The sequence below is a fragment of the Pseudophryne corroboree genome, chromosome 1, assembly GCF_028390025.1.
Source record: "Pseudophryne corroboree isolate aPseCor3 chromosome 1, aPseCor3.hap2, whole genome shotgun sequence".
NCBI classification, from domain to species: Eukaryota; Metazoa; Chordata; class Amphibia; order Anura; family Myobatrachidae; genus Pseudophryne; species Pseudophryne corroboree.
In genome coordinates, this window is record NC_086444.1 from 538,329,273 (window position 1) to 538,352,169 (window position 22,897).

Below are 22,897 nucleotides of genomic sequence, written 5' to 3' on the forward strand. Positions count from 1 at the left end.
ATGGATGATTCTTCTTCTGTCTACGCATGCTCAGCGGTCACATTATGCATGCGCAACCCTTCACAATGATATCGCATCCTGGAAGGATGTGATCCCATTGTGACTAACGGGCAGCAGGCGTTCCGGTGTGGCAACACAGTGTTGATGGGGAGTGGTGCAGGAAACGCAGGTGTGTCATGACCATTTTCAGGGCAGGCGGATATGTCACCTGCATCTTTTACAACTGGAAACATAGTGCCGGGCCGCATATGCAGGGGGTCTATTGCTATTTCATGGTTTCTATGATGCGATCGCAATTCAATTTCGATCGCATCACTGGGTGACGCTACACATGATGGCCAGCCTTCCCTGCGCTGGGCTGCCCCCAGCATGCGATCTTATCAGTAGCAGTTTTTGCTATTTTACAAAACTGCTACTGACTCTGAATAACCCCCTATATCACGTTGTGTGCTTTCTGAATGGCATAGCGCTGGAAGTATACATTTTTGGCAGAAAGTTACGATGCATCCTGCCTTCTTTCACCTGCACACTGGCAACTGTGATGGCCGGTATGCATCTTCCAATAAGAGCTGTCCCTTGCAATGATAAGACTTCTAGATTTATGTCCCCAAAGTCCTACTGGGCATGGATGGCCAGCAGCTGGCACATGTGCAGTCATCAAGGGGACAGATAAGCATCTTTTGGCTCTCTCTCCAGGGAATTCTATAGAAAGAAGTCAATAGGCTTCTACAGGCAATGCCATCTATAGTACATAAAGGGGGTCATTCCGAGTTGATCGCTCTGGGTGTGTTTGCAAAAACGCAGGCGTGTCCAGGCGTTTGCAGGGCAGGTATCTGATGTCAATTCCGGGACATTCGTTGCAGCAATCATCGCACAGAATAAGAAACTACAGGGCTGGACTTGTTTTGCACAAAATGTTTTTGTACCGACCGGCTGCACAGGCGTTCACACTCCCCCGCGGGCGGTGACTATGCGTTTGCACGGCTGCTAAAAGTAGCTAGCGAGCGATCAACTCGGAATGAGGGCCAATGTCCGGAAAGCGTCTCTATCATGAGTTTGCTATATACCAGTACATAGCATCCCATACAATTCTATGTGGACTGTTTTGCAGTGGGTCCACTGGGGATGGTGGGGGGGGGGACTTGATTTGGAAAGCATGAATAAACCCAGTGCAATTGATAATATCATTGTACATGTGTTTAACATTCTTTAGAATGTTAAATTTCCATTTCAGGACCAAAAGGTTAGGTGGTCAATTATAACATGTTTGTCACAAGAAAATGAAATACAAAGTATTATAGCTTACTGAATATTATGGATATAAAATATGTTTGCTATAAAACATCTACCACTTTTATTTAACCAGTGAGTGCTGCAAATCTTAGTCCCACTTTGCTAAGGGAGTACAGAAGGAGTAACAAGAAAGGTACAGTACACTGCTAAAAAAATATGCTTATGTGACAGTGTATGACATGCTTTACAGTGTAAACATAAAATAAAGTGTGCAGTGTAATGTTATAATAGGATTTTTTGAGATTCCTCACCTTCTTCTGCATCCCACAGGGTATCTGGACTCTAGGTTGACACACATTATGTCGACATTGAGTAGGTCGACACAGGAAATAGGTCGACACCGGAAATAGGTCGACACGGCCATCAGGTCGACATGAACTTGGTCGACATGGAAAAAGGTTGACATGAGTTTTTCACTTTTTACATTTTTTTAACTTTTTCATACTTTACAATCCATGTGGACTACAATTGGGAATGGTAACCTGTGCCGAGCGCAGCGAGGCACCTTGCCCGAAGCATGGCAAGCGAAGCGAGGGGACACGGTGCACTAATGGGGTTCCCGGTCACTTTACCAAGAAAACAACACAAAAACCCCCATAAAAAACTCATGTCAACCTTTTTCCATATCGACTTTCTTCATGTCGACCTAGTCACTGTCAGCCAATAGGTGTCGACCGGTGTGTCGACCCAGACACTGTCGACCCTGAGTCCCATACCCATCCCATAGTGCAAAGCACCTTACAGTAGTTTCCTTTTCTTGCAGTGTAGCATAAACTTACATCAGCTAAGAAAAGGATACATATTAGCTTCTTGCTTTTAACAGTCCATGTACATCCATGGTGATGTTAAAATGACATAAGCATATGTAATTGTACAAGAAAAAAATTACATAATCACCATTTCTAGTTATGAATCTGCATAACAGTAAATCTGGGCAGATTGGTGGCACTGTTTTAGTATGTTTGCAGCCATTAGTATAAAGAAAACTGATTTTTCCTTAAAACTTCAGCTACTGTATAACAATTTATTTATGGCCTACTGGGAGCTTCAATACATCTTGCCTCAGTTAGATAAGGGGGCAGGTAAGGTTTCCTGGTTAATGCAAGCAAAGGTTACCTGGTATCAGTTCATAGATTACTTTTTTTCTTTTAATTTGGTGATAGGACAAATCTTTTAATTTTTAAATACAAATTATTTCAGTATACATTTTAATTTGATATTGTTTATTTTCTTTTAATTTTTTTTTTGTATATATTAAGATATTAAGTCCAATCAAATACATACTAAAATCTCTAAAAAGAAAACTGATAGGATTCTTTATATACAGCCATCTATTATACACTACACAAATTGGTTTAAATTTAGAATATTCCTCTGGGCCAGTTTAAGAGTATAAAATTAAACTGCACTGAGGAAGAGATATGTAATCAAAAGATTAATAAGATGCAGAAAGCTTTTGAAATCAGGGATTATGATGATAAGGAACTTTTAAAACAACTCAAAGATATAAGGTCTTCTGGAACAAAAGCAAAACAAAATAACAGGGGAAACAACTTTACATTAGTAATTATCAGCAACTAACATAATAAAGAGATTTGAAAGGATTTTATCAAAATATTGGTATTACAAAAAGACTCTGTTTTTGGATGAAACTGTTCCAAATAAACCAACCTTTATATATAAAAGAGAGCTATGAACTTTAAATACAAATTAATGAAAAGATATATTATAGGTAATCTTTGCGCGGTATTCAATTCTTTTCACCCCTTTCCACAACTATTCTGTTTCTGCCCTCAAGGATGTTGTATCATTATTCCAGCTCGCTACCCCCAGAATAGCAAGGCACCCAACCCTTTACACAGTAAACAAACCTGATTACTATGGGCGCAATATGCGCGGTAACGGAGATTATTTTAGAAAGAAAATTGGACGTGATATATCATTTGAATCTCACCCATTATGTTAGAAATGGTGTGAAAACACAAGGTTTCAACAGATGTGGAGATGTAACTGTAGAAAGGTAGAAAGGGCAACACCATGTGCGTTCGGGGGAGGCGATGCAGAACTGGGGGGGGGGGTGGACCAGGAAACGCAGGCATGTTATGGCTGTTTTTAGGGGGCCTGATGACATTGCCTGCATTTCTTGCTATTGGAAACATGGCAGCGGTGCAACTGCATACACAGCCAGGCTGCGCAGGCCGGTGTCATCCTCTATTTCCCAAATCTGCGATGTGATCGTAATCTAATTGTGATTGCAATGCAGGGCGGCGCCATACATGCTGGGTGGCCTTGCTCTGTGCTGGGCAGCCGCCAACATGCGATTTGATCCTGCTAAGGATTCTGAATAATCTCCATAATGTGGAAATATTAATCAAAGAATGAAATGAAGAATAGAGATCATCCAATTGTTATGTCATTTATGTTGGAAAATTGTCATTTTTAAAAAAAATATTTTTTTTAGTTATTTGTGCAAGAAACACATATTTAAATCTCCATTCTATGTATTAATTGTAAATTGGTTTTAATATTGTCTGTGCAAAAAAATCAGATATAATTGTCACCAATTGTTTCTCTGTAAGAAGCGTTGCACTTCACTTCCAGGTTCTGCAGTGTAAATGGAACGCATGTGCAATGCATTCCAGATCAGAGAATTAAATGTAGAATTCAGTAGGAACACATTTCTCTTCCAGTTTTAACAATGGGTGAAGTTGGAGTTAGCTGAAACCGCTGATTGCAGTCACATGCATCCTCCAGCTTAGCGGATTGATTGCATGTTTAGGTAAATAGAGGACACCGTTTTTCCTGGTTCACTTCCTTTTTGAGAAAGATTATATCGAAACGTGCCAAGGTGTTTGGTGAGCATCTAGAATTGACACTATCTAGGAAGACAGAGCAGAGGGGTAAATCTTGTTATAGAGAAAATGACATCATATCCTTATGGTTCTATCACTATGTTGATGCTCCCTGAAATTCCATACTTTTGATAGGAGAGCCAACCATTTACAGTATATGTTAGAATTTTTTGCCAACCATTTATATTTTAGAATTTATTGCCGTCTATCTTACTTTATATGTAAGTGGGAAGTTGAATATTAAACTACATGTATGGTCAAAACAGTATTGCACTATATTTTATCTCTGCTCCTATTATGGCAACCATGTGACATTCAACTTGAAGTATGAATTTAATGTTCATCAACATATCTTTAAAAGCAGCATTCTACAGATATGCTAATGAGGATTAAAATCATACATCAAGTAAGGGTAGTTAATCTGCTTCAAGGGTGTGTTGCATACGTGCACGCTGGGGGATGGGGGGGAGGGTTTCCGAGTACCTAGAACCCCCCCGCGGCTGCCGATCCATGGGCGCTGCTGAATTATTATTTTTACTTAATGTGTATATTTGGAAGCGCGGCTGCACGTGTAACGCGGCTGCAGCAGCTCCCTCATAGTCCTTACAGTGACACAGTCACAGCAGCCAGGAGACTGCTGGCTTCCTGTAGGGGGCACTGCAGCGAGAGTGTGCAGCTCCCCTCAGGCAGTACAACGTGGATCTTCTTTCACCCAGGTGCACTAAGGGCAAGCAGTTGCTGTGGATGCCTCCAGAGCTCAGTCTCCCAGTGCTTCTTCAGCAGCTAGGTAGAGGAGGGGGGTCAAGGAGGAGCCAGTAGGCTGTAATACATTATACTGGCCTTGTGATGTACATGGCATGTTTTCCTGATTACTGCAGCAGTGCTTCCTGTTAATGGTGGGTGGATGGGGATGGGAGGAGGGGGGGTGTGCATCTATAATGTTTATGTATGTATTTATGTATGTATGTATGTATGTATGTATGTTGAGTGCATGTATACTGTGTGCATGTATACTGTGTGTGTGTGTGTGTGTGTGTGTGTGTGTGTATACTATGTATGTGAGTATATATATGTATGTGTGCATGTATACTATATATATATATATATATATACATATTTTTTATTAAATCAAATCTGAGGGCCCCAGCCTTTTTTTACAGGGTGTGTGTGTGTGTGTGTGTGTGTGTGTGTGTGTGTGTGTGTATATATATATATATATATATATATACATACATGTTTGGAACCCCCCCCCCCCCCCCCCCATGAAAATCCTGCGTTTGCCACTGTGTTGTGATCTATCTGCTTAAACACTCTCTCTAAGTTAATTGCAAAGAAAAGGAGTAACTTTTCTCATTTACTGGACACTAGTGTATTGCAATTGTTTTAGCGTATTGCACAGTGTTAAATTATTTTGATTTGGACGTCTGTACAACGCTGAAAAAAGTAAATTTTCACTTTGTTTCATTTTTGATTTGGGTATTCAGTGTCACGATTTACCTTTTTTTAGCTGCAGTAAGGAGGGGCTATGATATATATATAAAACAAAAAAAAACATCACTTATTCTCACTGTGTCAGTACATACCTGTGGCGGCTGATTGTCTACTGGGAGAATGGTAATATTGAAGCAGATACCATGCAAGATACCTCCATTGTGGTTCTTAACTGATAACACAAACTGGATATGTAGAACATCAGGACCTATATCTTCTATTGGTGGCATATATGCAACTTTCATGTGGCTCACAGCATGCTGCAAAATGAAGACAAAGGAAGACATTCATAAATGAGATGTAATCCCTCTATCAGAGTCTAGAATGTGTCAGTCAACAAAGGATCTGGAACAATGAGCAAATGAGCTTAATCTCAATATGTCAGGTATAAAATGTCTTAAAATAGCAAACAAAAAAATAAAATATTATGTTTGTGGGTATAAACTGATTTCATGACTATATATTGTAGCGAGGTACGCAGACCCTTATATTTGGTTACAAAACCATCTTCGTATTTTGGCAAAATTACACTGATGTGCTTTGGTTTCTAGGTACTGTTATACAGCAGTATGTTTCACATGCAAAGGGATAGCAGTGGCAGAGAGTTCATTTAAAAAAAGAACAAGGGGGGTCATTCCGACTCCGAGTTGATTGCTAGCTGCCGTTGTTCGCAGTGCAGCGATCAGGCTAAAAATGGGCATTTCTGTGCATGCATATGGGCCGCAATGCGCATGCTCGTCGTACGGGTACAAAGCCCGTTGTGGTTGTGCACAGGTTGCAGCAAAGTTTTTCTTCGCACTGACGGCTGCAAGAAGATTGACAGGAAGGGGGCGTTACTGGGTGTCAACTGACCGTTTTCAGGGAGTGTTTTGAAAAAACGCAGGCATGTCTGAAAAAACGCAGGCGTAGCTGGGCGGGTGTATGATGTCAAATCAAGACACGAATAGGCTGATGTGATCGCAAGCGCTGAGTAGGTTCAGAGCTACTTAGAAACTGCACAAACTGTTTTTGCAGAGCTCGGCTGCACATGCGTTCACACTTCTGCTAAGCTAAAATACACTCCCCAGTGGGCGGCGGCATAGCGTTTGCACAGCTACTAAAACTAGCCAGCGAGCGATCAACTCGGAATGACCCCCCAGATGCAGTCATCAACTACAAAACAGGCCTAGCCCCAGAATGAAACTGGTTTAATATGAAGAGACCAAGCAGAAGCAGGTAAATGGTTTAAGACAATTGATGTATTTAATTTTGATTAGGTCATGATTTGATTAGGTACTAATTTGATTGTTGACTATTAAAGAGCAACATATTTGACATGTAGAGGGATAAGAGGCTGATTTTAAAACAGAAGATTCCCCACAACATTGATTTGATTAAGTCATAATTCGATAGGATACTAATCTGATCATATAATGTTATAGAGCAACATATCTGACATGCAGAGGGATAGTAGGAGAAGGCTGCTGATGGCAAAGCACAGAAAGTAAATGGTTTAAAAGAGATAATTGGCATCTTTCATTTACTTTATAATATACACAAAGCAATATGTCTTGTATACAGATTAATGCATAGCAGCGGCAGATGGGAGGCATTCGATATCCCGGCTGTCATGATCAGCATACTGACGCCGGGATCCCAACAACTATTCTCCCTCTTGGGGTGTCCACAACACACCTGGAGGGAGAATAAATAGCATGGCGCGCATAGCGCACCACCGTGCCTGCAGTGTGGTGAGCGCAGTGAGCCCATAAGGGGCTCTTTTGCACTCACCCCACTGCCGGCATTCCGGCGGTCGGGATCCCGACAGCTGGGATATCGTAGTAGACCCGTGGCAGAATGCTCATTTTAAAAACAAATGTGAGACAGTCTTTAAGCTACTGCGATATTTGCCTTGACCATCCATGTTAAAATGCTCATGCTTGCTGTATAAAGTATTTAAAGACAGGTCTTACCTGGGTGAATGTTGATATTATGTTAGCAGTGGGATCCTTTACAAAGTTAGGGATAGTTTCTACTAGGACAATCTTCCCAGCTTCTTCATCCCTGCCCAAACAAATTAAGATAAAAATGAATGTCTTACATTTAAAGGTAAAAATAAAGTTACGCTATTACAGCTCTAAAACAAATCTCTACTGGAGTGGTATCTGTATAGAAGGTGGCCAGAAGTTCTGGGGTATTTGTGTATGGAAGCGGTCAATTAATACCGCTTTCAGATCGCGAATGCCGGGTTGCAACTGATATTTGGAAACGGGTCCTCCCCTGGTGCGACCCGGCATTAAACTCTGAGAACTGGCTTCCCGACCCGGCATATTGCCGGGTTGGGTTGCCATCAGGGGCCACGCGTTATCGGGGGCGGGGGTGGAGGCAGCACTAGGAGATGAGATCATCTCTGCGCCGCCTCTCCCTATGCAGTGAACGGGTACCGGGTCGCATCGACCTGGGTAACCCGTTCACACTGCACCTGACCTGGTAATAGCCTGGGAATAACCCTTCTTTATTTCCGGGCTGCATTACCGGGTTGGGCGACCCAGGATTTTAGGAGTGACCATTTCGCACCGCACATTAACCCGTGTCTACCCGGCAATATACCGGGTCGATACCGAGTTATTTGTGTGGTGTGAAAGGGGTATTACTTGTATGCTTCCTTAAGAGATTTTTTTTTCTTTTTTAATTGTGCCACACATTACAAATGAAGCCACATCAGGTTTTTTGCATAACCACACCAACCTAAACATTTATCCATTTTCACATTGTCTTTACTTAAATTAAAAAAGGAGCGAATATTGATGATGTTTTATATAAACACTATCCACATTACATTATTGTCATTACTGGCAAAATAATTTTGTTTCATAAATGTATTTAGTACCAGGTGACTTGGACAGACCATAGTGCCTATATTTGTATTAAAGATAAATGCAAAAGACAAGAAGCATCACAAAATATTGTAGGATTAAAGTGCAAAAAGAATATATTCACACATCCTCCCTTCCTCAGAAAACTATATACATGGATTGGTACAGTACTGTATTAAGCTGATAAAAACAAAATGCTCCCCACTGCGGCTCATCAAGTCAGTCTGCAGCTGCAGTTGGCAAGTTTAATAAAGTAACCAATCTTTCCACATTCAAACTCTATAAATAATGCATGTAACTATAAAGTGCTGCGCGTGTCACCTTACACATGGGAACAAAAAGAGAACTTGTTGCTATGTAATTCTGTTTGAGCAATATGACACCATCTTACTGGTGACATTTAGACCAAAAAATGGGGCGGGATGTAATGCTGCCCGAATTCAGCGGCCGTGCGGGTATGCCGGCCCAACTCTGGCATTTTTTTTAAAGGTACAATCACTTACAAGGCAAAACCATGCCTTGTAAGCGATTGCCCCTTTAAGAAAAAAACATCCGCGTTTGGCTGGCATCCGGCAAGGCCGCTGTACTCGGGCAGCATTACATCCCGGCGATAATAACAAGTTCTCTTTTTGTTCCCAAGAGAAAATTGACACACTCAGCGTTTTATAGTTGCAAGTATTTATACACTGTAGTAGGCCGGGTACACATCTAAATGACTGGTGATCGCGGCAATTTTCCTTCTCCCCAGACTATCACAGATTGCCAGTACACACTGAACTATATAATGAACGATGGAGCAATCCGTCCTTCATTAATATGCAAAGCCACACACACAATATTGTTTGATTGATAGTGCAGCATGGTCAATCAAACAATATCATACGTCATTGGCAGGAGCACACAGTTCTACATACATATCTACATGATTTGTCATTCCAATATGACAAATCGTAAAGGTACGGCATCATTCTAGTGTGTACCCAGCCTTAAGGTGAATCTGGAGTTTAGGATTAGCTCTTTCACTGCATCTTTTTACCTGGTAGATGGTGATGAGCGACATGGTGGTGTAGTAACAGAATAAATAAGTTCTCTTTCTGGAGATTCCGTGTCTATGAAGTGCAGTTGTTTCTTTGTAATGTAAACAATCTCAGTTTCTTTAAGAATCAAATACCGAACTGTTCCAGGGACCTCCTTAGGAAGCTGATCATCCACTGGTGTTATATGTATGATCACAGACTACAAACAGAATAATGATGGAGGATGATTATTTATTATATAGGGGCATATGTATTAATAATGGAGTATCTGCCGCGATTATTAACACTCTGTTTTGCATGGATATTTTAATTTTTAATGAAAATATCCCCGATTATGTACAGTATTTAGGAAAACCCACAGGGACAGCGCTAGTAATAACCGTTGTCCCTAAGAGTTACTTCCCCAGCACTCCTCCGGGAGAATCTGACACCGCACACGCAAAGGGTGGTCTTCAGGTTGCCGGCGGTCGGGGTCCCGGCGACCAGCATACCAGCGCAGGGATCCCAACCGCTGGCATACGACATCTTTTCTCCCTCTTGGGGGTCCACGACCCCCCTGGAGGGATAATAGATAGCATGGCGAGCGCAGCGAGCCCGCAAGGGGCTCATTTGCGCTTGCCCAGCTGTCAGTATGCCAGCGGTCGGGATTCTGGCGCTGGTTTGCTGGTCGCCGGGCCCCCGACCGCCAGCAAACCATACTACACCCCATGCAAACAGCGTTAGTTTCCGGAATCAGGACCAGTTCCACTTCCAGACAGAAGCTGTGGGAGGGTGATCGAAAGATCTCTCTCCTGCTGCTATGCCTCCATAGGCTTAAAGCAGCTTACACCATCTGAAGCTAGTGTAAACTAACATGACTAAACTCTAAAAAGCCTTGCTTTTCAGAGTTTAGTACATAGGGGCCAGATCGTAGTCCTCATTAATAATAATGGGAACTGAACCTGTAGAGCTCCTGCATTATGTTATTAGTACATAGCCACAAACCACAAAAGTATGCAGAAACTTCAGGTTATTTTTTTTTTTTTGGAACAAAGCTTGATAAATAGGCCCCATATGTACACAATTATCTATATACAGAGAGAATATCTATTTTACCTTATAGGGAGATAATCATGTGAGAGGCAAACAGTAACAGCACTAGTTAAACACCCATGGACAATTCTCCACTTTCACACAAAAACAAAGGTTGTGAACTCTTGCATCTTATGAATGAGATATTATTTTGAGAGGAAATTTATACAAAAACTTGCTATGCATTGTCTTTTTCCCCCTTCTGATGCTTACTAAAGTATTTTGTTTACTAGATTACCTTACTATATATTAATTTCACATTAAGTGAAGTTATTATGTTTGCCAACATAATCTTTGGACACATTGGTTTAAATCTCTGTACATCAAATATTAAAATAATCACATAACTGCCATTTATGACCCACTATTCACCACAGAGCCCGATTAAGGGGAAGGCCCAGGGGGTAAGTACACAGGGCCCCCCTCCCTGACAGGACCCTCCGTCATCCACCACAGAACGGACCTTAATTGCTGTTCCGATCTGCTATAGCCGTCAGCTGCTAACTCTCTGACAGCCGTCATACAGACAGAGCCACAGAGCAGTACCAGAATGCCGGCGACTGTCCAATGGGATACCAGCGAGTGTCTGTATCAGCCGCGCAGGACATCGAGAGGAAGGGGGCGGGTACATGAAATCCGCTGTTGCTTGCTTCATCAGAGGCCCTGTACAAGATATTCTTCTCAGCACTGCCTCACCTGGGTGGTGGGTGGCGGCTTTTGTGCTGTCCTATATCAAGCCCCTTCTCTCCGTGGCTTAGGCAAGACCCCTCCATATATATACTAATATATGTGTGTGTGTGTATATATGTGTGTATATATGTGTGTATATATGTGTGTATATATATATATAATATATATACTGTATATATACACACACATATAGCGAGAGACATACATTTACACACATACAAAACGAGTTTTATGGTAAGAACTTACCTTTGTTAAAACTCTTTCTGCGAGGTACACTGGGCTCCACAAGAATAGACATAGGGGTGTAGAGTAGGATCTTGATCCGAAGCACCAACAGGCTCAAAAGCTTTGACCTTCTTCCCAAGATACAAAGCGCTGCCTCCTATATCACCCCGCCTCTGTGCACAGGAGCTCAGTTTTGTTAACCAGCCCAATGCAGTAGCAAGTAAAAGAGATGACAACTGCCAGTTGCCACAAACACCACACTCTCCCGACAGGAGAAGTGTCAGCGGCTAATGCCATACCAACCCAAAGAAGCTAAGTGCGTCAGGGTGGGCGCCTTGTGGAGCCCAGTGTACCTCGCAGAAAGAGTTTTAACAAAGGTAAGTTCTTACCATAAAACTCGTTTTCTGCTGCGGGGTACACTGGGCTCCACAAGGATAGACATAGGGGATGTCCTAAAGCAGCTCCTTATGGGAGGGGACGCACTGTAGCGGGCACAAGAACCCTGCGTCCAAAGGAAGCATCCTGGGAAGCGGCAGTATCGAAGGCATAGAACCTTATGAACGTGTTCACAGAGGACCACGTAGCCGCCTTGCACAATTGTTCAAGGGTCGCACCACGTTGGGCCGCCCAAGAAGGTCCAACAGACCGAGTAGAATGGGCCTTAATGTGATCAGGAGCAGAGAGACCAGCCTTCACATAAGCATGTGCAATCACCATTCTAATCCATCTGGCCAGAGTTTGCTTGTGAGCAGGCCAGCCCCGTTTGAGAAACCCAAACACAACAAAAAGAGAATCAGATTTCCTAATAGGAGCAGTTCTCTTCACATAGATACAGAGAGCCCGTACCACATCCAAAGACCGCTCTTTGGGAGACAGATCAGGAGAAACAAGTGCCAGAACTACAATCTCCTGATTAAGATGGAACGAAGAAACCACCTTAGGTAGATAGCCGGGACGAGTCCTAAGAACCGCCCGGTCACGGTGAAATATCAGATATGGGGAACTACAGGACAAGGCACCCAAATCCGACACTCTTCTAGCTGAAGCAATAGCCAGCAGAAACACCACCTCAAGGGAAAGCCACTTAAGGTCAGCTGAACCAAGAGGTTCAAACGGAGACTCTTGTAACGCCCCCAAAACCACCGACAAGTCCCAAGGAGCCACAGGCGGGACATAGGGAGGTTGGATATGCAACACGCCCTGAGTAAAGGTATACACATCAGGTAAGGTCGCAATTTTTCTCTGAAACCACACCGACAAGGCAGATATTTGAACCTTGAGGGAGGCCAGACGCAGGCCTAAGTCCAGGCCCTGCTGAAGAAAAGCCAACAACTTGGCTATACTAAACTTGGAAGCGTCATAATAGTTAGATGCGCACCAAACAAAGTAAGAATGCCAGACCCTATAGTAAATCCGAGCAGAAGCTGGTTTACGGGCCCGCAACACAGTTTGAATGACCGCCTCAGAAAACCCTTTATCCCTTAAGACGGAAGCTTCAAGAGCCACGCCGTCAAAGGCAGCCGGGCTAGGTCCTAGTAGACACAGGGGCCCTGAACGAGGAGGTCCGGGCGCTGTGGAAGTAAAATTGGACGCTCTGATAGGCCTTGCAGGTCTGAGAACCAGTGCCGTCTGGGCCACGCTGGAGCTATGAGAAGCAGAATTCCTTTTTCTTGCTTGAAATTCCAAATTACCCTGGGCATGAGTGACACCGGAGGGAACACGTACGGCAGACGAAACCTCCACGGTACCGCCAGCGCATTCACGAATGCTGCTTGAGGATCCCTTGTCCTTGCTCCGAAGACCGGAACCTAGTGATTGTGCCGAGACGCCATCAGACCTACGTCTGGAAGGCCCCACCTTTCCACTAGGAGTTGAAACACTTCTGGATGGAGGCCCCACTCGCCGGCATGCACGTCCTGACGACTGAGAAAGTCCACTTCCCAATTCAGGACTCCCGGAATAAATATTGCCGATATGGCCGGTAGATGGCGTTCTGCCCACTGTAGAATCCGTGAGACTTCCTTCATTGCTAGGCGGCTTCGAGTGCCGCCTTGATGATTTATGTAAGCCACTGTGGTGGTGTTGGCCGACTGTACTTGAACAGGATGGTTCTGAATTAAAAGCTGGGCTAGGTTCAAGGCATTGAAGACCGCCCGCAACTCCAGAATATTGATCGAGAGGAGGGACTCCTCCTTGGTCCACCGCCCCTGAAGGGAGTGTTGCTACAGCACCACGCCCCAACCTCTTAGACTGGCATCTGTCGTCAACAGGACCCAGTCGGATATCCAGAACGGACGGCCCCTGCACAGTTGCTGGTCCCGGAGCCACCAGAGCAGCGACAGACGGACCTCCGGAGTCAATGAGATCATTTGAGACCTGATCCGGTGAGGCAGGCCATCCCATTTGGCTAGAATCAGCCTCTGGAGAGGGCGAGAGCAAAATTGAGCGTACTCCAGCATGTCGAATGCTGACACCATGAGGCCCAGCACCTGCATCGCCGAATATATCGACACTTGCGGACGAGATAGGAAGCAACGAATCCTGTCCTGAAGTTTCAGGACTTTCTCCTGAAACAGGAACAACCGCTGGTTGTGAGTGTCCAATAGTGCTCCCAGATCCACTATGCTCTGAGCAGGGATCAGGGATGACTTCTTCCAGTTGATGAGCCACCCGTGGGCTTGCAGAAACCGGACCATTACATCTAGATGACGCAGGAGAAGTTCTGGGGAATTTGCCAGGATTAACAAGTCGTCCAAATACGGCAGTATCCTGACCCCTTGACGGCGGAGTACCACCGTCATCACCGCCATGACTTTTGTAAAGACTCGCGGAGACATTGTTAAACCAAAAGGTAACGCCCGAAACTGGTAATGGCAGTTGCCAATCGCAAATCTCAGGTATTGCTGATGAGACACTGCTATAGGAATATGCAGGTAAGCATCCTGTATATCCAGGGAGACCATGAAGTCCCCAGGTTCCAAGGCCAGAACTATAGAGCGAAGGGTTTCCATCCGGAACTTGGAAACCTTCACAAACCTGTTCAATGCCTTGAGGTTGAGAATGGGCCGGGAGGACCCATTCGGTTTTGGGACTAGAAAGAGCGGAAAATAGTACCCCCGGCGCCTCTGCGCAAGAGGCACCTGTACTACGACTCCTGTATCCAGGAGGGTCTGTACCACCTAATGTAGAGTGTTTGCCTTTGTCTTGTCCAACGGGACATCTGTCTGGCAAAATCGATGAGGGGGTCGGTTTTTGAAGGCTATGGCGTAACCTCAAGTGACGACTTCCCGTACCCAGGCATCTGAAGTGGTCTTCAACCATTCCTGGGTATACCCTAGCAGCCGGCCCCCCACCCTGGGATCCCCCAGAGGGAGGCCCGCCCCGTCATGCGGCAGGCTTATCTGTCTTGGAAGCTGGCTGACGGGCCGCCCAGGCTCTTTTGGGCTTAGGCTCACCAGGTTTGGAAGTGCGGGCCTGCTTGTTGTACGCCTGACCTTTTGCTTTACCTGAAGGACGAAAGGGGCGAAAGGAAGTACCTTTAGCCTTCGACACAGAAGGAGCAGTACTTGGCAGACAGGCAGTTTTGGCAGTAGCCAAGTCAGCCACAATCTTATTTAAATCCTCCCCAAACAGAATATCTCCCTTAAAAGGGAGTACCTCCAGGGTTTTTCTAGAGTCCAGATCCACAGACCAGGATCTCAGCCACAATATCCGGCGAGCCAGGACTGATGTAGTAGAGGCCTTGGCTGCCAGGATACCGGCATCAGAATCCGCCTCTTTAATACAACGAGAAGCTGTGACAATATAAGACAAGCATTGTCTAGTGGTCAGAGGAGATTTCAGCATCTAACTCCAAGGCCCATGCTTCAATGGCCTCTGCAGCCCAAGTAGCTGCAATAGTGGGCCTTTGTGCAGCACCCGTGAGGGTGTAAATCGCTTTCAGACAACCCTCCACACGTTTATCCGTAGGCTCTTTTAGAGACATGACGGTGGTGACCGGTAGAGCTGAGGAAACCACCATCCTAGCCACATGTGATTCCACTGGAGGAGGCGTTTCCCAATTCTTAGACAGCTCCGGCGCGAGGGGATAGCGAGCCAGCTTCTTCTTTTGAGGCACAAACTTCGTACCCGGGTTTTCCCAGGGTTCCTGACGTATATCAATTAGGTGAGCAGAGTGAGGTAAAACTTGTTTAATCACCTTCTGACGTTTGAACCTATCTGGTTTCTTAGGAGGAACGGATGGCTCGGGATCATCCGTAAACTGTAAAATCAACTTAATAGCCTCCAAAAGATCAGGAACATCCACATGTGAACCACCCCCTCCATCAGCCGAGTCTGAGTAAGAACTTGTGGGGTCAGTGTAAGTGCCGTCTTCATCCGACGAGGTGTCAGTGACAGCAGTGGATTGTGAGGAGACTTCAACTTCTTTATTTGAGCAGATAAATCGTCCGCCCACGGCGGGTTAGCTGCAGGGACCACAAACGGTTGCACCGGCATTGGGGATCCCATAGGGGGTGTTAGTTTATGAACTAGCGTAACACAGTACAATTTGTCAGCAGCACAATACCTCTAGCCCAAACCCCTGCGCAGTGTAGTCAGCACCAGCAGAGATAAAGGAGAGATACGGTGACCAAATCACAGAGAAAAATACGTAATACAGTATATCTTTGTGAAAATCCTATATTAGATAAAACCTGACGCACCAAGCCCCCTCAGGTTATAGAATATAGGGATAGCAGGTTGAGTGAAAGACACGAAATGGACACCACTCAGCTATCAAATGCACACACAAATAGTCGCAGTCTGTACAATGCAGAGGTTATTACTAACAATAATACTGCACTGGACTAGCTTACACAGCTATATAACAATAGATATAACAGTACACAGTAAGAACTGGATGTATATCACAGGGTAATTGCACTAGGAAACCCTGACTAAGTGCACTCTTTCTTAACTAACACTGACTAAAAAAGCAGGTAGAATACTTAAGTGTCTTGTAAAGTCACAGCACTGACAACCAGGCGGCTTTACATAGGAGGATTTGCCCAAGAATTCCCAGGAACAGTGAGCTGAGGGATAATGGCGCCGCAGACACTGACAGGGAGTGAGGGAGAGACAGATATGCAGCTCCAGGGCGGGAACATTTGTGGGAAATGGCGCCCTGGGGCTGGGGGAGGGGCTCCAGGTCTAAGCCTTATCCCCTCTACTGGCAAAACCACCGGGTACTGCGGGCTACTTGTAAAAAGGTTTAGCGAGAAAACATGACCTGCACCCATGCCCTGGTGATCTAGTGGGATCGCCTGTACTGCCACAGTGTCCACCACCAGCGCGCGCGGCCCGCCTCCCACCGGCCGCACCGGATCGCGATAAAGTGCGGGTCCCGCGAGCGGGAGACCCACTTACCTCCTCCCGAAGTGCGGCCACGCGATCCCGGAGAGCCACAGCCGTGTGTGACTAACTTGGAAGAAAACCGGAGCCTCCTGCTGTAGGTACCCGGCAACCAGGGCACGGGAGTGTACAGCGCCGCTGGGGGAGAGATGGAGCTGCAGCAGGCAATGTCTACTGACATCCAGCACAATCTGTGCCTCTGCTGCAGCCCTTGTAGTCTTCTTTTTTCCTCAGAAAAAGCTTTTTCTAGAGCTGCTGTGAGCAGCTCTTCCTGTCACATGCTTGCACTGCAAGCACCAACTACAAACTGAGCTCCTGTGCACGGAGGCGGGGGTGATATAGGAGGCGGTGCTATGCATCTTGGGAAGAAGGTCAAAGCTTTTGAGCCTGTTGGTGCTTTGGATCAAGATCCTACTCTACACCCCTATGTCTATCCTTGTGGAGCCCAGTGTACCCCGCAGCAGAAATAGATATATACACAATAAATATATATATATATATATATATATATATATATATATATAGCTAGGTGTAATGCCTCTGCGGCAATGTTGGTAACAGGGAGAAATAAGACAGCGGCACTCCAGGACTTTAAAATGGTGCAATATTCCAAAAAATGTGTGATAAATTCACATGTCCAACCAACGTTTCAGGGCCCATAGCCCCTTTGTCAAGGTGTGATTTATACCAGGTATAAATTTCAGTCCTGGTCAGTTGCTTATCACCCCTTGATGAAGTCAGATAGACGAAACGCATTCGGTGTACCTCATTGACTCGTCACACTAAAATAAGCTCCAAGTTCTCATTTTATAGTTTTTTATCTTTATTTCTGTCTGTATCCTACTTTTATTTTCATATAGAATTCCCATTTTATATATGTGTCCCTTAAATTGTTTTTATATTTGACTTTTGGTCTCTACCTCTGTTCTTAAAATAAAAATTATTGTTATATATACTTTTTTTTTAATGGATTTGCCTCATCTTATATAAAGTAATATTAAGGAATTTTTCTATGTTTTAGTTGTATAATACTCTCCATACCTTTTCTTACTGAGCAACATTTTTTAAAACGTCGGTCACTGTTACCCCAATTACTATATCTATATCCTTTTTAATAGGCATTTTACCTATGCTTAATACTTAGGGGTTAGCTGACACCCTAAAAAATTAAGGGAGTGTTTTATATTGGTCAATAGTGACCTTTTTTATTATTGTTGTTTTACACACGCATGTGGCGCCCTACTCCTATTGCTTTCATATATATATATATATATATATAAGAAGCAAACAAGGACTGGCACTCCTATACTCCACAGAGGTGTGTAGTGCCCAGGTGCCGGTAAATAATAGTATAGTCAGTAAACAGAGGATACGGCACTCCAAGACTATTACAACATACCCTCAGGCAGCAAAAGACCAAAGCTGACAGCGCAGCATAATGAAGTCAACTTCATTATGCTGCGCTGTCAGCTTTGGTCTTTTGCTGCCTGAGGGTATGTTGTAATAGTCTTGGAGTGCCGTATCCTCTGTTTACTGACTATATATATATATATATATATATATATATATATGTGATTGTGTGTTATAGTTATTGCAGTAGAAGAGACTGGCACTTCAAACTTAGTAGCAATAATCAGCAACGTTTCAAACACTTGGGCACTTTCTCAAGCCAAGGGACCAAAACACTGCATATTGCCAATAAACCGCAGTGTTTCAGCAAATGATAGTTTAAAGTGCCAGTTTCTTCTTTTGCATTAACTATAAATCATTGACAAAGAATCTTTAATATTTACAATGCTATGATTTTAAATTTTGACTTTAGGGCCCCCTTGTCTTAAGTGCTCCGGGCCCCCCATTGCCTTAATCCAGCTCTGATTCACCAGTCCGCTAGCTAGTGTGGCCACCATACTACCTGTCTCTCCAGCCTCATGCCCCCCCCCCCCCCCCCCCCCGTGAATCTCCAATGTAATGATTCGTTTCCATTGTCATTCCCCCTGTGTCCTTCAGCCTCATGCCTTCCCTGTGACTATCCTATGTCTCTCTAGCCTCATGCCCCCACCACTCCCTCATGTCTCTGTAGTAGCTACATGCCCCCTCTCATGTGTTTCCAGCCTGGGGTTGCCTGTGTGATCACATGGCCCAAAGTTGCACACAGGGGCCAAACAAGCTGACAGAGTTGTAAAAGACTATACATACCTGAGGCCCAGATAGGTTAGGGGGAATATGACTGTCAGAGAGAATAAACTCAAATGAATCTTCAAACCTTTCTTCTCCATGATGCTTATAGTATATAATGCCACTGAATAAGTCTCTTTGCAGAAAGGTGGTCACAGGATAAGCTTATAATGGGAATAAAGAAATCATGTATTAAAAAATAACATGTACATTTGTAATTTTTGCAAGATATGCCTAATAATTATAAAATAAATACTTAAGGGGGGTACTCACGGAGCGATATTCTAAGCAATCTGACTAGATTGCTTAGAATATCGGCAGGATCGCTCCGTGTGTAGCCCCCTCGGCGATAGCGTTGCGCGGCCCCGAACATCGCTATCGCTGCTGCTAGATTGGCCTGCATGCAGGCCAATCTAGCGGGTCGCTCACTTCACCCGCTGGGTGAAGTGAGCGGCCCCCCCCGTCTCCCCCCGCACGCTCAGCACAGATCGCGCTGTGCTGAGCGCCGGGAGAGATGTGTGCTGAGCGGTTCGCTCAGCACACATCTCTCCCAAATCGGGCCGTGAGTACTGGCCTTAACTTGTTTGCAAAACAGAGAGTAATCATGCAATGTAATGTTTTATCTTTTCTTCTAAGGGGGTATTCAATTAGCATTGGAAAATGCGATTTGTCGAAAACTGCAACTTTTCCGACAACATTTTTTTTTATTGCTTTCTACTATTCAATGCCCGTGTTTTTGACTGAAAAATTGTTGTAAATGTTCCGACTTTTGCCTTTCGCCTGTCGAATTTGACTAGTGTTAAAAAACCTGATTTTCGACCAAAACCTATTGAATTGAAGACTGTCGAAAAGATTTCGGCGATTTTGGATTTGACTTTCGACAATGCATTTCCGACAACTTTTTGGGGTGAAAGCTGCAAACTAAACTTAAAAAAAAAATTCTATATTTTTTTTTATTTCTCCAAACATATTTATATTTTTAAGAATTATATTAATGTTTGATGTTTTTATGAGCCACACTAATATATTTTGATTTTTTTGTTATAATTATTTTTATAATTATCTTATTAATTATATACATCATTTTTATTATAATAATCTACTGCTTGAAGTGTTGCAGGTGTTACTTTTTATTCTAATATTCTTCTGCATGAAATGTTCCAGGTGTTACTTTTTATTTTAATATTCTTCTGCATGAAATGTTCTTGGTGACCGGCGCCACTTTTACACTGGGCGGCCTATTGTGAAGTGGAACCCCCTGTGGTGTGATGTGGAGACTCCTCAGGTGAGATGCTGGACCCCACTCTTACATGGTAGAGACACCAAGCTGCTTGAAGAGTTCCAGGGGATCGGGGCCACTCTTGGTGCTAGATGGAAAACCCCAATATGCTTAAAATACTAATATACCTTTTTCAAACATTTTTATCTCCTGCAGGTTTACCTTTGGAATGAAGAACCAGACCTGAACCCCACATGTGGACAATTACACTTACCCTCCCCCTGGGTGGCCTAATTGTAAAGTGGAACCCCCCTGTGGTATGACGTGGAGCATACTATTGTGTCATATCTATGATAACTACTTATAACACTGACCAGCGCAAATTAAATAAAATTTATTTTAATAATAAGTTAAATTAAAAAAAATACAAATTCTAAAACTTGTATAAAATATAATTGATAAAAAAGGGTTAATTGTTTCATTGTAAGCAAAAATAAATCATAAAAACTTCTTTCTCTGTGTGGTTCTTGTTCTTCTTGTTATTCCATTAAGTTATTTCTTTTGTAGAATACCTGAAACAAATAGAAAAATAGACAAAAGTATTTGAACGGTTTATATATGTCACGGTTCTTAAACCATTTTCCTGCAACTGTTGTGGAACTATACATCCCAGCATCTCCTGTCACACATACTAGCTAAAATTAGCTAACTAGAAAAACAAACTAGAAAAACAAAAGCAAAAGTGTGGCAGGGAACACTGGAAAGTGAAGTTCTCCATGAGCTGAAGGGCCTAGGTTGATGACCCCTAGTGTATGTGGGCACTGCATTGTCCCTGCAGCTGTTGTGGAACTAGATATCCCAGCATTCCCTGCCACATTCCAAAGTAGAAAGTGTGACAGGGAACGCCAGAAAGTGTAGTTCTACAAGAGCTGGAGGTCCTAGGTTAGTGTTAGTGTGTGTGCAGTGTGAGTGAGACATGTCATTAATCACCCTTGTCAGCTCTCCACGGTCTTTAGCATGTATTCTGGACTTGGGCTTCAACGTTTTACAGATGACTTCTTGGCGACCATCCCCATGAAGAATATAAAAAGTACAGGTGAATGATCAAGTAATACAGCACAATAAAATACATTTAAAAAAAAGAGAAATGTGGGATCAGATATGCTCTTTCTTGGCCACTGTATAAAGGGTAACCAAATTTTTAAAGGAGTTTTCATCTTTTCCCACATTTATACATGCACACGCATGTATTCCTAAATTCGAACGCCCAACTCCTTTGTAGTAAAAACCTACTCAGGAGCAAAAACATGTTAATTTAAAACAATTCAAAGAAAAAAACAAACGAATGGGAGTGGGAAAAAGGGAATAATATAAAAATAATTTTTAAAGAATGAAAATATACAACCGTGAACTTCTGTCTCCGGTATCGTGATCCTCTTCCTCTTTTTCAGGATCTTGATGTGGCGGTGTCCTTGGTGGCGCTTGATGTCTTCGGGGATGCCTTGGTGCTGCTGATAATGATGATGCTGCTGCTGAAGCCGGTGTCATTGTTGATGGTGGTGGTGGATGCTGCTGGAACATGGCGACATCCCAGTATACCCTTGGTATTGCTGTGATTGTCCATGCCAGGGTCCTGCGGGAGCAAGGGCATAAGGCGTCTGTGCAGCTGGTGGTGACTGAGTGCCAGCAGGGCCGGAGCTTCCACTAGGCAGCTTTAGGCAGATGCCTAGGGGCGCCGGATCCTGAGGGGGCGGCCTGCTACAGCTGCCTGAAAAAGGTAGCGTGGTCCTACCTCACAGTCGCCGCATTCCCCCCGGCACTCGTATCTTACAGTAGTCGCAACTGGCAAGCTCCCGTATTGTAGCCTCCAGCTCCGCCTTCACCTGGCACAGGAAATAACTTTTACAGCTCCTGGAGTACTGGCTGGGGGTGACATGCGGCGCTGCTCTTCATTTCAGGCTCTTTCGTAGACTACTCAGTCCCAACTCTGCATCACAGCCCGCAGGTAAGGTGGCTGCACAGTGCACTCTCTGCATTTGATAAGGAAAGAGGGTGAGAGCAGCAGAGCAGCAGTCTGGGTGGGGGGGGGGGGGCAGAGATGAGCAACAGGCATGCACACAGTCTGGAGGAGGGGGATGAGCAGCAGCACGCACACAGATGGTGGAGGAGATAGAACAGCAGACATTTAACATAGTGGGGGGGGGGGGGGGGGGGGGGCTGAGAGCTGCAAGCACCCACACAGACTGGGGCGATGGGGAGAAGAGAGCAGCCATGCAACAGACTGGGGGTGGGGGAAAGCAGCAGCATGTCTTTCACCTGGAGGGTGGGTAGGGGGAAGGGGCAGGAGGCAGAAGTTTTGCCTAGGGTGCCGAGAAACCTTGCACCGGCCCTGAGTGCCAGATCATTGTCTTGTCGCTGTACCTGGGAGGTTTTCACTGATTTACTTGGGATCGGTAGCAATGAGGATGGAGCTTGCTGCTGTCTGTCTCTGCCTCTCAGACATGTTCCTTAAACTGTTAGCTTAACATGCATGTTCTCCACGAGCTTGCTCATGGATGTCGTAAGAATACAAAGGATTTCCATGTTAGTCCTCTGATC

General features: G+C 44.3%; 1 protein-coding gene across 3 annotated transcripts in view; it reads right to left on the reverse strand.

Annotated features, from left to right (window-relative positions):
- The window catches only part of FREM1 (FRAS1 related extracellular matrix 1), a 326,722-nt gene that overhangs the window by 245,075 nt on the left and 58,750 nt on the right, over window positions 1-22,897 (reverse strand). For all 3 annotated transcript variants that reach the window (XM_063914068.1, XM_063914069.1, XM_063914070.1), the window contains exons 9-12: window positions 19,102-19,244; window positions 9,528-9,727; window positions 7,589-7,679; window positions 5,729-5,896 (exon numbers count right to left, since the gene is read on the reverse strand). In XM_063914068.1, coding sequence (XP_063770138.1) covers window positions 5,729-5,896; window positions 7,589-7,679; window positions 9,528-9,727; window positions 19,102-19,244 — 602 coding nt within the window. The remainder of the gene's footprint in view (window positions 1-5,728; window positions 5,897-7,588; window positions 7,680-9,527; window positions 9,728-19,101; window positions 19,245-22,897) is intronic.